The 17,595-nt window shown below is 43.7% G+C and overlaps 1 protein-coding gene across 1 annotated transcript in view; it reads left to right on the top strand.

Moving 5' to 3' along the window:
* Positions 1-17,595, top strand: part of lpp (LIM domain containing preferred translocation partner in lipoma) — a gene marked incomplete at its 5' end in the record, with an annotated part of 89,247 nt that overhangs the window by 44,977 nt on the left and 26,675 nt on the right. Inside the window, one exon of the mRNA XM_083647905.1 lies at positions 8,357-8,462. Within this exon, the coding sequence (XP_083504031.1) occupies positions 8,357-8,462 (106 nt within the window). The remainder of the gene's footprint in view (positions 1-8,356; positions 8,463-17,595) is intronic.

The raw sequence follows: 17,595 nt of genomic DNA, 5'->3' as shown, positions 1-17,595 counted from the left end.
TCAATACTGCTATACAGGCAATAGATTCCGTTCAAATTACTAAAATAAAATAAAAATATATAGCCTACCATGTTGATATTTACGTAACTGTGACATAACTTAAAATGCCCATCCCTAGCATGGGAGGATTGCATTTAAATGGTAGCACTTGGAAAGATTTGTTCTCTAAAATGATGGTTACATGAAACATTTGACATGAGCTTAGCCTGGTCGCCTGATTCGTTTGTACAATTCGAGATATTAAATCTGTTTGCAGATATCAGTTGTTGTCTACTTAATACCACGCAAACACTTAGCACACATTCCTGTCTTGTGTGCATAATATCATCATCATTTATTATACTGAAGCAGTCACACCTTGTGACAGCGATCAGCTGGATTGAATTGGGTAATTATTGGTGTGCCTAAAACCATGCTGTTGGATGAAATGGGACCTGGTGGTGGCACACGATCTGGTTACTGAATGCTTCACAGAGTAAAGGTCAAAGGTCAGCCCACATGACTGACCTGAACCTGGAGGTCGGCGATGGAAACGTGGATCGTCCCCCCTTATGTTTCACTTTTTCATGCTGCAAACACTTCAGAAAGCTTCCTTCCCCTGGCCGCTTCCAGGCTCAGAGCAGTCCTTTGGTGACAGCAAATGCCAAAAGTAATTATTACTATTATTTATTAAATCATTAGTATGAGAATACCGATTACGTGAAAATTTTGATATTGTATTTTTTTTTTTTTCATTTGTAGTTCTCACAGAGCAAGAGAGAGCTGTGCTGTCATCCAAATATTTCCCCCCAAAGTTCCTGTAGACTCCATTGGTCAGTCATAACTCCCAGGAGAGCAGAAGTGTTTGTCACAGAAGCTCTCATCATAAATAATACGGGCCTGCCATCCCCTGCTTCCCGGGCTCCTCTGAGAGGAACGCCGTGGCCAGTAAATAACTTCCTGGGTCGATACCTGTCATTGCAGTTCAATGAGCTCTGGCAATCTAAAATGTCTTAGCAGTTTGTTTATTTTCTTGCATTCAACCTCTCTCACCTTACTGGCCTCTAGCCTGGGAGAAGATGCAGATTTATCCCGCGGTGCTGAGATGCTTGGCAGCTCTTAAGTCTGCATGGTCTATTTATGTTACTGTGGCTTGCCCGCTGATAGTTTGTATCACCTGCCCCGAATTCACCTGAAGTCATAAATCACATTAATTATAACCATCACAATTCAGAAATATAGCCAACACGTTTGGATTAATTGACTTTAAAGATAATATTTTCAAGCTTAATTCCCAGTCAGAGCCGTGATCATTTTACAAGGCACACTATTAGAGTAATGTAAATAATCCAGTAAAGTACTTTACTTTGGTTAATGAAAAAAGCACTGCTGGTTACTTCAGTTATGCCATTTGACAGTGTTAAGGTATTGATCTAAGACTAAACATTTTGATGGAGGTATAGTCTTGGTTTAGCCAGAAACCAGGCAGCCAGGAACACCTGCATAACAGCGGCCCCTGCTGGTCGTTCCGGGGCATGGTCGGCTGTCAGTTGCAGCACCTCCTCATGCCCCACTTGTTCTGCACATAATCTGCTGGCCTCTGTCTGTGTAGTGCTGCTCAAACGGGATTCTTCTGTGACCTCCAAACAACATCCTCCTTTCCGCGGAAGAACTCTAGTCCACCCCTGGCTGGCTCGCAGGGCATGAAACGTGTGCACTTTCGAAAGATTTTTTTTTCCTTCCATCAAGGATGTATCCCTCTGTGGATCAGGCCTTGTGTTTTGTGGGGAGCAGCAGCTTCCCTGTGGTAGTGTTTAGTCAAGAGATAACCTTCAGGGTGTCATTCAAATGAACCATTGTTTGCATGTAGTTGTTTAGACGGAAGGGAGAAGGTTATATCATGGTTTGCTTTGGAGGCGAAATTATACAGGAGATAGGCAAGACTGTGTGTTACAAAAGGGAAGCACGGGGTGCCAATTCATTGATTTGAAGACATAACCTGTGTGAATCTTCATTATGTTCACCGCATGGGTTTAAATATAGATCTCTGCTACCACAGGAGGAAACGGCAGGCGAAATCGTTCTGCTCTCACCCAAACCAGGAAACCCTACATCCTCGGTAATATGGTGTTTATATAATTGTAATGGTAAAGAGAAGCCAAATAAGTTTCAAACCTGTCCCAACAGTTTGTGGAGTCAATTGTAGTAGTTGTTGTTGTTGTTGTTGTTGTTGTTTTTGTTTGTTTAAAAGATTGCTTGTGGCACCCCTCTCTACACTCAGATTTTCACATATCCGTTTGCAGTGGGATGTGTCAGTTCCAAACGGATGACCTAGTTTTTACACATGCACAATCTTACAAACATCGAAAGGCCCGTCTCCATACATTATATTTCTCTGAACACTCTGAAATTCATCCCTTTATATGAATTCAATTTACACCGAAGATTTGGATGGCTGTGGAAAATGTCAATTATGGAATTGCTTAATTTTTTAATTATCATCCGCTGCTCTGTACAGCTCTACAGTTGACTGTTATTTTTCCCCAGCATTTAATTGGAGCTGAAACAGCATGACCTATTTTGTTTGTAGAGAATATATACTTTATCTGTGCTTCCTCACAAGGTGGCCTTGAGCTTAATTTACAGCATTGTGATGATTCCTCACACAGAGTGTGATACATTACAGATGACTTAATACTTGTTTAATGTCACAATCAATCAATTACTCAACTAGATTATTTATTAACAGGTGATTCCTTTCAGTTTCTTTGGTATTTATTTGCCTCCAAAATCTAAAATATGGAGTATAACGCTGTTTCAATGCACATAATCCAGGAATGAAAATATATATATATATATACCCCCCCCCCCCAGAAATGTCTGTAAAATGATTACTCTCATGGCTCATATACTTATTTTTTGTACTGAAATAATTATAATGCCATTACATATTGTCTCTTACTCCACAAACATGCTATGTATGTGGGCTGTTTCTCTCCAGTGGCCTTGTGCTTCTCATATGTGCCGTGTAACACAACTAGCACTTTATTCAAGTCTTTCCATTGTTCTATGTTTGATGTCTTTATCTTTCATACATACACAGTCAACTCAATTGTCAGACCCCTAAAAAAACTGGCTTTCACATGTTGGTCCAGTCGCTGTGGAATGAGGACATTTGAAGAATAGCAGAATAACACTTCCTCCACACATCTGGAGAAAGAGCCATATGATATGAACGGTATGAGTGAAGAGGTCAGTCACAGAAAACAAGAGGCACTGGGTTCACCAGCAGGGAGCTGGACGACTTATACAAGTGTTAATGTGCAGCCTAGCAGGAAAACGGCGTATGAAACGTCCCACAAAGACTTTTTAAACATTCCTTCTCCCCAGATCACCCACTTGCTTTTGAATGTGGCACCTGCTGATAATGTCATGTGGTGTTGTAGGGGATATACCGTCACTCTAAACTCTCTGTGGTTAATCTTCATGAATCATAGTACTACTGACGTGCTCTCAAAGTTTTCTCTTGACCTCATCGCTTTGAAACAATCTGTTGTCTCGTGCTCTCAGGGCAGAGGAGGAAAGATTCTGAAATTATGTTAAACACCCACCCACAGATACACTCGCACGCACGTACGCACGCAAACACACTGAAAAGACTGTGTGACGGACCCAGCAATCCATTCATTGTTTTGGTAAAACTGAGTGGCCTAAGCTGCTATAATCACTCGTTTAGTGTTGCGACAACAAATGCCCCTTTTTTTAGATATCCAAATCCAATAAAATTTTAATCCCACACGAACCTAAACAAACGGAACGATCCATTTGCTGCTATTGTTATTAGCATTATTTTAATAAGCTGTTTCTCCCACAACCGGCTCTATGTCCCTTTGAAATAAGACCGTTGTGATTTAGGTGGACAGAAAGCCAGAGCATGTCAGACTGTGAGTAAAGCCCTCTTTTAAAAGCCTGTGTTGAAGCATTGACAGTAAAGAGCATTTGTATTTTAAAGTCCACCATCATTTAAACCCTGGATAAATATGTCTGTGAGTGATTATCTCTTTCTTCGGCTTGTGCTGATCATGCAGGAAACGTTAAGCTACTGTGTAAAAAAAAAAGAGAGACAATGGCTTTGGTTGGTTTAAGGTGCAATGTTGCATGTGCAGGAAGTGACACAGCTGATAGAGGCGTGCAGCTTTAGAGACAGATTAGTCTGTTTAGCAGCACTTCTCTCTGCACTTCTTTTGCTTCACGCTTCAGCTCAAAGGCTGCTAGTGTTTCTGCAGCAGCTCTCATCCTCATCGTCAAACACAAGCACATGTTCATGAGAGACTAACTCTTGCCCTACACTTGAGGATACGGCTCATAAGATAAGATATCACTTTGTTCATCCCCTTGGGGGAAATTCATCATTCCTCAGAAGTTTATGTGCACGGTAATTAGTGTAGAAATAAAAGAAAAAAGAAAACATTTTTTAGTTATCGGACAAATGCCTGTCAATATTTCTGGAGTAGGAGTAGATCTCTGAATCCTTTGAGCCCTTTCCGTGTTAACATAGAACTTTGGTGAGGCTTTATTATTTTCTGTCCAGCAAAATTGATGCGTGCTTCTCCATGCCACAGTTGATCCCGTTGGCTTGTACGTTTCCCTTTGCTCAGTGATGCAGCACTGAGGACGATATGTAAATAGTTCTTCTTCCTGTTCTCAGTGCATCTCTTTGTTCCAGTAACAAAGGTTAGATCTTACACGCTGAGAACAGTCTTTCCCCTTCACCCTCTGTCTCTGCGGTTGAAGCAGGACAGACAGAGCCTGGGGCGGGGCTGTTTGCAGGACACGCGGTGCCGTCAGGGCACCAGGTGAGAGCACGTAGCGCCCCCCCCAGCCCCCCTCCACCCACACTCCTCCTCCCCAGCCCCCCTCCACCCACACCCCTCCTCTTCACCTCATCACTTCTGACACAATGCCAATCCCACGCTGGGTGGTGCGCGCACTGCAGCTTTATTCAGAGAGTCAGTGGGGCAGTGATCAGCTAATACCAGACTGTCTGTTCACCTTTGTTCCTCATGCTGTATCCAGCAGCGTACAACAGTGCTTACTAGATGTTCTTGTTTTGATTTAGTGTGGCATTTAACAATGCTCTAAAAAAAAAAAAATTGACAAACTGATAGCTTTTGATGGCCCATCAAGATCTCTTTCGGGGGTATTCCAACTGACAGGATTTCTGCCATTGAAAAGCAGATGACCTGAAACTATAAGCCTTAGCATACTGGGACAGCAGTGGGAAATGGGTACAGTTGTTAGCACAGTCACCACTGAATTTAGCTCAGACTTCAATGAAACCGCTACTGAGTGTCCCCAAGGACAGGAAAACAATTGAGTGAATTGAGCTCGACATAACTGAAAAATCATATCTGCAGCACGTATAGCTGCTGTATAGTTCCATTGTCACCTCTGAAAAGCTGAACAGAGACTGCGAAACAATCATAAAGCATGCAGGGAAGCAATTTCTCTCTCTTATTCATGTGAAAAATTATTCTGTGCTGTCACAAAAGAGTCCCTAACAAGGTGCTTTAAACTCTCTGGCAGTGCATTGCTGCGGGGTGTCAAAGACTGGATAAGGTAGAAATGAAGCTTAAACTCAAAAGTCTGTTTCTGGTAATAGCAGCGTTTCGTTCCCGCTCCAATGTGCTTTTGATGTGGAGCTAAGATGAACAGTGTTAAATCGACCTCTTCACTCTCTCAAACTAACAACACTGGCAGGGCCATAATGGGTAGAATGTTGACAAGGAGAGCATTTCTTTGAGGTGTTTGAATATTTTAAAGACTTTTATTTTTATTTATTTTTACAGGTGTTTGAATATTTTAAAGACTTTTTTTTTATTATTATTTATTATTTTGTGCAACCCTTGGTCGTTGTATTAGAATGCAGCCCCTCACCAGGTACACATACTTTGACCATCGTGTAATAAATAAATAAATAAATTTGACGCGACAACGGGGCAACATGTAACCGGCTGAGTGAGTGTTCCCTCCTAATCGTCTGTGATGTGATCCCGCTGCTCGAGTAGCTGAGGAGGTGCACGAGGCCGGGCCCAGCTGCTCTCTAGAGAGCGCTCTGGCACGGCAGAAAGATTTGCACGTTCAATGTGTCGATCCCTCACAGTTAATGAGGCCTACTGTTTGGGCTTCCATTATCAGCCGGCCGCATCCTGAGCCGGGCCGTGCCGAGATGCCCAGCAGAAAGGCATGCATCATAAAGCTCTGGACGCTCCTTGATAGACTGTGGACACTAAGCACAACTCAGCATTTCCTCTGTCTCCTTGTCTCCAGGAATAAACTCAGCAGACCATTCCACGTTCTAGTAGGATGCTATTCAGACTCAAAACAAATTTGCATTACCGTCTTTACTGTGGTGTTGAAATGAGAAGATCAAACTTGGTCCCATGTAAACAAACACAGTGTGGTTGAAACTTTGATTACCATTATAGCTGAATCCTTGATTGACATTTAACACGAGTGATATTAATTACATCCAAATCTAGCAGTCAATAATAACAGAGGCGTTGTTTGACAGGATGTGTAATTAGGGTCTTTCACTCTACATAATGCAAACATTTTGACGACTCCACAGCTGTTCAATCAATGTGCTATTGGCAAATGGGATTCCTTCATGTGACAGAGTAAGCCATGGATAAATGAGTACAAAAGCAGACTGGTCACTAACCAGCTCCCAGCTCGCCCGGCTCAAAGGTCAGCTCAGATCGTGGTCTGTGTTGCAATATTGAAAATCAAATCTGGTGTAGCAAATCCAGGCGGTCCCAGATCGAGGTAAGGTCAGCTGAGTGTGAAAACGAGGTGCAGCACGCAGCACGGCCTGCGGGCCGTCTGCAAAGGACACACACCTGTGAGGGGATCACACTGCGAGCCGGGCTCAGGGGAGGGCAGCCGCCATGTTCTCCGGCTCTGCAAAATGATTGGCAGAAAATGTCAGACACAACACGTCAGTCCCACACAGACACAACATGTCAGCCCCACACAGACACACAGCACAGACATAATAATAAATAATAATAATAATTATGGGATTTAACTTGGTTTTTAGAAGAGGAGAGGGTGTCAGAGTTTCGGATGCTGGGGGGCAGGGAGTTCCAGAGGGTAGGGGCGGCAATGGCAAAGGCTCTGTCTCCGACGGTTCGATACTTGGTCTTGGTGATGGGGGTGAGAAGGTTGGCATCGGCAGAGCGGAGGCGGCGAGTGGGGGAGTGGCGGTGAAGGAGATCATACAGCATACAGCAACATACAGCACAGACACAACACATCAGCCCCACACAGCACAGACACACATCACAGACACACAGCACAGACACACAGCACAGACATACAGCACAGACACAACACATCAGCCCCACACAGCACAGACACACATCACAGACACATAGCACAGACACACAGCACAGACATACAGCACAGACACATAGCACAGACACACAGCACAGACACAACACATCAGCCCCACACAGCACAGACACACAGCACAGACACAGCACAGACACACAGCACAGACACACACAGCGCATATACACAGCACAGACACAACACGTCAGCCCCACACAGACACACAGCACAGACACAGAGAGCGCATGATGAGAGAAAGGAAAGGCTCATAAGGAAAAGGAAGGGAGCAGCATCTTCAGAGTGATGTCATCCTTCTAAAGTCTCTGAGGGATTCGGCCTCAACACAGCTCACCTCCAACATTGTTTTGTGCTCATAGTATCACTCAATAACCATCTCCTGGCCCATCTGACTCCCACACGTAAAATACTTTAGATGTAGCTGGGAAACCTTTCTTTATAATGTTTTCCTATCTTGTGTGTTATTATTTTCCAAATCCAAGGATTAGAGTAGTCAGGGTCACGATGCTCTCTCCCCAGACTGTAGCTGGATTGCACAGAAGGACATACGTCCCGGCCTTCTGGGTTGCACGCCACTGGGGCCAGAGCCAGGGTCAGATCCCTCAACGGGGAAAACGCAGACCGGGCAGAGACCATCAGTCGCATGTTAATTAAAGAGATAGCATTGTGTGTGACCTTGAGGCAGTGCTTCACCCTAATTTGCCCATGTCAGCTTTTTATGGATGTTTAGGTTGGAGGTGCGCGTTTTTGTTCAGCAATACGTTCTAGAGGTTTTCAGCTTGTTTTAAGAAGCAGCTGTGCCACAGGTATTGATGTGCACACGTCTGGAGACATGTTGAAAAGACTCGAGCACTGTGCTGATCTTCATCAGTGGGGCGATAATGAATGTGGGGTCTGCTGAGCTGCTCTTCATTGCCTTGGTGGGCTTTGTGAATGACAACTACGTTCCTGTTCTGCTTCCCAGGGCGGTGCCCCCAGCAACCCTGTGGCCCATCCTGAAGACGAGCTGGAGCGCCTGACCAAAAAGATGCTGTTTGATATGGACAACCCTCCATCTGAGGAATATTTTGGTAAGAAATATAAGTTTTCATTCACCTTGATTGACGATGCAAGCACCTCACCAGCAGCTGACTGTTGATATCAGTTGATATCCATGAGCATTTTACTAATATGGTTTTCTCTTCAGGTTCCTATACACATAGCACTTGTCTCTTTGCATTATCTCTCTCTGATCCCAATGTACGCCAAAATACAGGTTCATTTTGCTCCAATATTTAAAACAAGTGTGTGTAGACAAACTATTTTTGAGCTTCAAAACACAGTAAAAACTGTTCAACCGTCACATACAGCAAATCAATATGACAGCGAGAAATAATTATTTAATACAATGAAATAAACAAAGTGGGCCTTTAAGTGCAGACATCTGTTAAGCCTTTACAGCATTTCCACTACTAATTGTTTCGCTAGTTAATCACGGATCTACAGCAGTGAACTGGAATAATGGACCAGATGAATGGCAGCTTTTTCCATAGTGTAAATTGTCCAAATCTTAATATCTGCTTTTGCTAGTTCAGTCAAAGAAAAATAGGCAGAGCAAACATTGAGTATGCATTGGACTGTGAAGTTGGTCAGTAGGACCAAATGACATAAATCCACGAGGACAGAATCTTGATATTGTATTTTAGGTATGTTTGTTTTAAGCTAATACAGGCCAACAGTCATTTCACACCGCAGCATCCATAGGTGAGAGTAGCCCAAGCAGCTAAAATGAGCCCAGAACTTATACAGTAGTTTGATCCATATGTATAAAATATGCTGGGAAAGGCTATCCACACACACACACACACACACACACACACACACACACACACACACACACACACACACACACACACACACACACACACACACACACACACACACATACACACACACAGCTCTGTAAACATTAGCGCTGGTAGTCTGATCTCATTAGAAGCATTCACTCTTGTCACTTTTTACTGCAACCTTTTGTGCAGCAGTGATTTTCAGAGACTGGGGTTGGGACCCAAATGTAGGTTGTTGAAAGAAACAAATGGATTCCTAAATTACTCTTGGGAAATTGATATCCAAAGCGACTGGTTATATGTTATGTTACAATATCTTGCCACAGCGCAGCATGGTAGTGACGGCTGAATAAAACAACGTGAGATAGTGGGTTAATAGCATAGAAATGGCATACATTTTACTAGATTAGCCCACCCAGTGACCCACAAAATGAGTTTTGTGTCACAAGAGCAGTGCTTTTGGGAAGAGGGTTTTCACAGAATAGATTTGAAAACCACAGATTTAGCACACTGTAGGCTAGCTGACTGCAATAAGGATGCATATGATACAGGCATGCCAGGAAACCTAGTGATTTTCTGCTCTTTCTTAGCCATGATTTCCATGGTTAGTTGAAGCGGTGCCGACAGGGCAGCACATCTACCAGCCTGAGATGCCGGCCCACGACGATATCAGTGTGATCAAAGGAAAAGGCATGACTCAGGGTCTAATAAGAGTGAGAGCTGACTACAATGTCATGATGATCCATCCATGTCATGTCACTCCATCTCGGGTTTGATTGTCCGGCAGTGTTTTTTTTTATACATTTGTCTCATTTTTCAAAGACCTGAGATTTTTTTGCTGATTTGAAGTATAATTGAATTATAGTTGCCAGGATTCAACAATATAACAATTTTAAATCTATTTTACAAAATGGGATTCACAAGACGAGGATTCTGTGCCTTTACATTTCATTGCTTATTTCACCCCTCGCTCTAAGCCCCTTTGCCCCTGGAATGAGTTCCCAGCCCATACAGGCCGTAAGCACACACCAAGCCACGATAGCATGTGTAGGTGTATTATACAGGCCGTAATCACACACCAAGCTACGATAGCATGTGTAGGTGTATTTACAGGTCGTAAGCACACACCAAGCCACGATAGCATGTGTAGGTGTATTATACAGGCCGTAATCACACACCAAGCCACGATAGCATGTGTAGGTGTATTTACAGGTCGTAAGCACACACCAAGCCACGATAGCATGTGTAGGTGTATTATACAGGCCGTAATCACACACCAAGCTACGATAGCATGTGTAGGTGTATTATACAGGCCATAATCACACACCAAGCCACGATAGCATGTGTAGGTGTATTATACAGGCCATAATCACACACCAAGCCATGATAGCATGTGTAGGTGTATTATACAGGTTGTAATCACACACCAAGCCACGATAGCATGTGTAGGTGTATTATACAGGCCATAATCACACACCAAGCCATGATAGCATGTGTAGGTGTATTATACAGGCCATAATCACACACCAAGCCATGATAGCATGTGTAGGTGTATTATACAGGCCATAATCACACACCAAGCCACGATAGCATGTGTAGGTGTATTATACAGGCCTTAATCACACACCAAGCTACGATAGCATGTGTAGGTGTATTATACAGGCCTTAATCACACACCAAGCTACGATAGCATGTGTAGGTGTATTATACAGGCCATAATATAGCTACAGAGAGATGCATTTAACTGGTATTGAGGGATAGTCAGCTTCGCGTTGGTGTGCACCGATGTAAAGACTTTAATTGGCTCACATTAGACGTAGGTCAAATGGATCTGCTGTCTTAAGCAGAGTGCATACTGTAGTCATTTTCCAGAGGAGTGTTGTTGGCCTCAGTTTGGAGTGAATGTATGTGATGAAGACCCGGCATGCTCTCTGGGTCCTGCTATAGACGGTTTTCACCAGAGCGCAACCCCACAGCACTTCCTTTTTCTCAGCATTCGGCAAACTGCAGAAATATTCACTCGACATCGTTACTTTTGTTTTTGCCGCTCAGCAGTATAGACGGTTTTCACGGAATGGTCAGTCCTGCACTTGAATGTTTTTTTTTCTTTTATGTCCATAGCATTGCAGCAAACACTGCAACAGGAAGTGAGTGGGGGTTCAATTTTGAATGTTTTTGTTGTCAAGTTAAAACCATCTATAGGCTACATGCAGTTGTTTCATTGCGTTTGCCAACTAGAAGGCTCCATGGCTCAGGGCCTGGCTCAGGGCTGCTAAAACAAGGACATGGGATAAATGGGTCATATGTGAGCTGAGGTAGCCAGAACAAGTTAGGCATAACGTGTGGCTCAGCTGACAGGCTGGCTGTGATGGGAGTGAGGGGGGTTAAGAGAAGAGGGTCATCTTGTGGTTAAACAAGGTGACAGCAGAGAGACGGCTAAGAGGATAAGGGCAAGAGCAAAAGTCTGAGGTGACTGGAGAGACTCATTACCAGAAAGCGAAAGTCCAGGCGCAAGCTTCACTGCAAATCCACAGAGTCCCAGTGTCTCCCCGCTGAATAGTGCACATATAGTCGCCACAGTAATGTTAGAAATTGCTTTAGTCAGAGCCGCTCCACGCTGTATATCCAGGGTTATGGGAGAACAAGTCCCAGAGCGTGAGACTTTTGTAATTACAATGAATCTGATGGCATACAAGCCTCTTCTTTTTTCAGTGGGGTACGAGGGGGCTAGCACTTGTCAAAACCCTAAGGCTAGTAATTAACTAGATGAATCAAAGTGGGGCTGCGATCTCTGGCTCGCTACTGGACTGGATCATTGTATTCCTATAACAAAGTTTTCTTGCTTGTCCCTAATGTCTTTGATGAGCTTCTCATCTCAAACAGCTATTGTACGTTTTCATTGGTCCAGAGGGGGTTAATTGTATTGAATTAACGTTACATTCTGGCTCTGTGATGTCAGAAGAAAAGTTTTCACTGCAACACAGCCCCGTCCATATAGCCTATAAATTACAGCACTTTTTTTGTTCTTTTATAACAATTCCAGGACATTTTATAAAACACCAGCAATTAGACCGGCCAGGTCTTTGATGAGACTTTCTGTGGGGAAATAGGCACATGGAATGAGGAGAAGAGAGGCTTTTCTTGAGAAACCCAGTTTGTAAGCCAGAAATTCTTCCTGTGATTGAAGCTTCTTTGAAAAGCAACTGATTAGTCCTGATTTAGAGTTCCAGATTAGATTTGAGGAATCTGAAAGAGCCTTTTCTCCAAATGTCATCATCCGTCATATTTAATCCACTTAGGTTGTGCGTAGGTGTACTGTGTTTGTGGAAATCTAATAAGACACAGCTACTCAGCTTGCAGTGCAGATGCCTTCAGAGGAACTTACAACATTTTGTCATCGCTACATTTCTCTCATCCAAAACCAGGACATCAAGCTGAATCATTGAAAGGACGAGATGTTTTGCATTATTTAAAATTTGTGATTATGATACTTGCAAAGCATAGTGCATTCTGATGCAGAGAATATTTCTTTTTTCCTGCTTTTTCTTTAATACCAAAATGAGTTGAGAATTCCCTCGTGTCATCCTAGAGATTCAGTATTCTACTGTATAGAATTGAGACATGGAAATTTAATATCCAATCAACATTTATACAGAATGATTTTCCAGAGAGATTTTTGAGCAGTGGCATGCATCCTTTAGTAATGTTATCTGATGGTACTGTAGACAGATAGTCATTGGAAATGATTGGAGGGATTCTTAGGGGCATACTTTGTGCAGAACTCCGAGCTGTCGGGAAAAGCCTTTCCTCCTGTTTTGAGCTAGTCTTTGTTTTATAAGAGCTAGAGAAGAAAAGGGAGGCTTTGCCATTTTTCCTCATAACGTCAGCTGGAAGAGCCCTCATAATTTATAAGACACCTCACATGAAATGTTCATGAAGAATCTTGGAAGGGTTACAAATAGCTGTGTAGCTCCAGTAGCAGTACAGGCCAGAGAAGTCGGAACAGATCAGGCAAGGTAATGGGGTCAGAAACGTTGAGGTTCATACAGCTTGCACTTGAAGGCAATCATATTAATAGGGTTTTGATTTAGGCAGCTTTGTGCATTGTCTAAGACAGTCTATTCTTCAGGTCGCCCTCGGCAACCTCTTAGGAGTTTGCCTTTATATGTGCCTCTACATGTCATAACAAGTGGGATGTGTGTCAGAATAAAACCTTTCTGTTGCCTTGAAAGACCCCCCCCCCCCCCTTCCCAGCACCTGCACACAACCCCCACCCAATCTCCCACTGCCTATGATCAGTCATCTCTCTCAATACATAGAACTGGTTCCAGCTACTTTATGACTTTGCACTACTAGGCCCGTATTTTGTGAATTTCGGCGCAGTGGTGTCATTGGCCAATTAGCGCCGGGTGTTGGTGCACTTACAGTATGGGCGTGTCCAGATCGTGCTATTCTCCGCAGCGCGCACCTGCCCATTTGCGCGGACGCAAGGGTGAAATGGGCTGGATTAAGTAGGTATATTATGCACAGGTGTGGTTAGGGCATTAGATCCACACAACCAATCAGATTCCCCTCTTTCATCCCCTTTAATTGTGTGCCGCGCCACGCTGGAATCGGCTCTCTAAGTATACTAGTAGAGATATTTGTCCTTTGATGATGAGTGGACCGCCGAGAGAGAGAAAGAGAGAGCGAGGTCAACAGATAGAGAGAGATTTTGGAGAGGGAGAGGGGGAGGAGATGCAAACTGCATCGCCATGCTTGTTTTTGGCACAATGGTGATACAATACTATAATGTTATGTGTACCAGTAAATGTTAAATTCCACAATAACCTCAAAATAAAAAGTTGCATTTGGTGTTTTACTCTACCTACATATGACCACAGTTCGCTTCAATGTTAACCAACTTCAGATTAACGTTACTCTCCCGGACACAGAATGGGATTAAGCAGTCTCTGTTCATAGGCACTTTAGCTTGCAGAGTTTGTTTCCTCCCTGGCAACTTGAGGATTTCCCTCCGATCACAGTAGCTAAGTGTAGGCTCTTTGTTATTATGCTGTGCCGTCCTGTGCTGTGTGTAATGCTGCTGGAAGGAGGTCACCAATCAGCCAGGGGCAGGGGGCCAGCATATAAAGCAGTCTGGTGACATGACAACTAAAGCCCATGTATCATTCTACCGACAGTGGATTACACTATATGACCCCAAAAGGCTGCATTATAAAATAGCATAGCCATGGAGGGTCCATCATAGCTGCCTGCCATCCTAGCCATTTATGGGGGAGGAAGGTTTGTAAGAGGATATACAGTATTTTCACACACACACACACACACACACACACACACACACACACACACACACACACACACACACATTCACACACATTCACACATGCACACACGCACACACACACACACACTACAAAAGCAATTTTTCCTCTAGCTTTTCTGTGTGAAATTTCAATAGCTCCATAAAGCACTGTCTATAATTCTGTGTACGTATAAAACTGTGATTTTTATGAATGAGACCATAGCAGTTTTTCTGCCATATCATCAACTTGTTTCTAAGTGGTCACATGGGTCAGCATTAATACCATTTTCAATACTTAATTATATTTGTTCCTATTTTGGGCATGGAGGCTAGGCTAGTTTCCCACAACATGAAGCAGTTTTTCTCACCGTAGTAAATATGGGGCCTCGTTCCCAGTTTATTTTCTAATGATCTTGTCCCGGCACTGCAGCTGACCTGAGGATGCTGCTTTCTAGTTACTCAGCTGGATGTAGCGTGCCAGCGGGACTTCTCTTCCCGGCGACGGCGGCCCGCTTTTTGGCAGCGGTTCACGCGAGGTGATCCCTCCCCCCTCCCTCCCCCCGCCAGGCTCGGCGCACGCTGTCCCGCCTCGTGGAGACAGCTCCACTGAGGCTTGCAAGATCAGCTGGCGTGCCAGCCCAGCTGAGGCTGCCGGCCAATCACGTCCCTACATCTCATTTGTGTTTGACCTGAGGAATGAGTAGGCATCCGCAATATTCATGCACATAAAAGCAGGCATACTCACAAGAACTCGTGTGTGTGTGTGTGTGTGTGTGTGTGTGTGTGTGTGTGTGCACACAAGCAGACATAAGACGCGCAGCAGCGAACACATACGTGTTTGAGCACATACGTGTTTGAGCACATACGTGTTTGAGCACATACGTGTTTGAACACATACGTTTTTGAACACATACGTGTTTGAACACATGCACACTCATCCTTTCCTTCCCTTCTCTCTCTCTTCCACCCCATTCACTAGCCCTGCTCTCTCCCTGGCATCCATCCATGTCGCTCCTGCTAACCTGCTTCTGAAACATGTAAGCTACACTACGTCCCCCTCGCGTTGCTGCCCCGGGCCCTGATAGGCTGGGACACGTTGCTGCCCCGGGCCCTGATAGGCTGGGCAGTAACACTTAGTGGCACAGGCTTGCCTATCCTCCATCCTCCACCATTTGCCACAGCAGTTCTGCCCATCGCTGTTTGCTGACATTGGGAATGAGATGAAAGAAGAGGTTAGGAAAGAATTCAGGGATTGAAATGCAGCGATGACAGCAGTTTCCTCTTGTCATCCAAAGGCAACTGAAGACCAGAGCATTGTCAGCCTGCACGCAGGGCAATCTCAAGCAACAAAGTAGATTAAGCTCGAAGGCAAAGAGATGAAACAGTGCACAAATTGTGGCTTCGAGCAATTCAGTAGCTGGCAGTGACACTGCTAATGTGTTCAGATAGACTTGTTCTCTGCTGTTAACAGTGTTGTAGTCAAGTCACTATATCTCAAGTCCAAGTCCCCAGTGTTCCAGTCTGAGTCCGGAGTTACTGAACATGAGCGTGAATCCACATGTAGGTGTGGAACACTTGTGCCTGCCTAATGTCACGGCACAGTATAGCTCTCAATATCTTATAGCAAATTATTACGGCCTGTTACAAAAAAACAGCGTTTATCAATTAACAACAATTCACGAGTCCTGAAAATGTGTCCAGGACTCGGACTCGACTACAACAACCTTAAACACTAAGTGACCTATTGTTTGTCTATGTGTAAACGTTACCACAAAGTTACCACACATTTCTAACTTTATTTGGTCCCCCTTTAAAAACATGTCACAATAAATTAAATAATGTTGTATTTTGTCTTTCGTTAAGGGTGAAAAATACTTGTTTGCAAATAGTGCCTAGTAATATACTTGTGAAGGAGAGCAAGATCATTTGTTGTAGCCAAATTTGTCTTGTATTTTCTCCTTCATGTTTGCATTGTTGTGTAGCTGATACTGAAAAATAACATATCCACTACTTGAATGTGTTGTGAGTTTCGACCATCATTCATATCTATCACGTATTTTAATCCAAGCAGAAAACTTTAGTTGAAGTCCCAAAATTGACTTTTATTAGTTTTTGGATCCGAGCTACAGTTGTTCGGATTTGCCTTTTGGGGGTTTGCGAGGGTTGCACCAGCAGAGTTGTATTCTTTAGTAACATAGTGTGAAAAGTTTGGCCTCGCACGATAAAAAGTTCCTTGCGATCCTTCTTTACATGCACCATCTTTGATTTGCGACGATGTAAGATCAAATTGAGCCGCGAGTGTGCTCCCTCTCCGCCTTTCATGCTGCTTCAATATCACGGCGTGGAAAAACAAAGAAGGCAAAGACTGAGGGAAATGTGAAGTGTTCTGCCACTCAGCACCCCCCATTCCCAAACAACAGCGCCTCACTGCCACTACAAATACATTAGAAATCAATTATTTATGGAACAGAGTCAGGGCCTCTTTAATCTTCTCCTTTTATCCAATTAAATTGTCTAACCATTCTAAGCCTCCGTAGCTCACAGGGAATGTGCTTCTTTCAAAAAAAAGATTTTCTCTTCAGTCCTCCTTTTTATGACTTTCGATGTAACGGAGAAGAGACACTTCTGAGGGTTGAAGAATAAAAGGAAAGAAAGTGTGTAAAGTGTAAATGAACGCCCCCCTCCCGCTCTGTCACCATCGCATTGGTTATACAGGAACTATTTGAAGTTCTCACATTAAGACTCTGGTTCCATTCCCAACGCAAAGGGACGCTGGGGAACGCCGGGGAACGCCGGGGCCTTTCATGATTCCTTTATGCCCAGCTGAAATAGTTAGAAAGTATTTGGGATCATTTCCACAGGGGTAAATATGATGTTGCTTCAATTGCTGTCCTGCATTATTCAACACGTCAATTGAAGTAGTGTCTCAACATTCAGAAGCCTGACTTCCGAAGCACTTGCATGAAATTATTGATGTGAAGCATTGTGAAAGGCACTGCACTTCCCTCTATGATCATATTATTATGACTTTGGAACAAAGAAGACGAAAGTTACAGCCTCTCAAACAATCAT

Source organism: Poromitra crassiceps (genome assembly GCF_964638095.1).
Source record: "Poromitra crassiceps genome assembly, chromosome: 12".
Classification (NCBI taxonomy): Eukaryota; Metazoa; Chordata; class Actinopteri; order Beryciformes; family Melamphaidae; genus Poromitra; species Poromitra crassiceps.
This window is presented reverse-complemented; position numbering and strand designations above follow the sequence as displayed.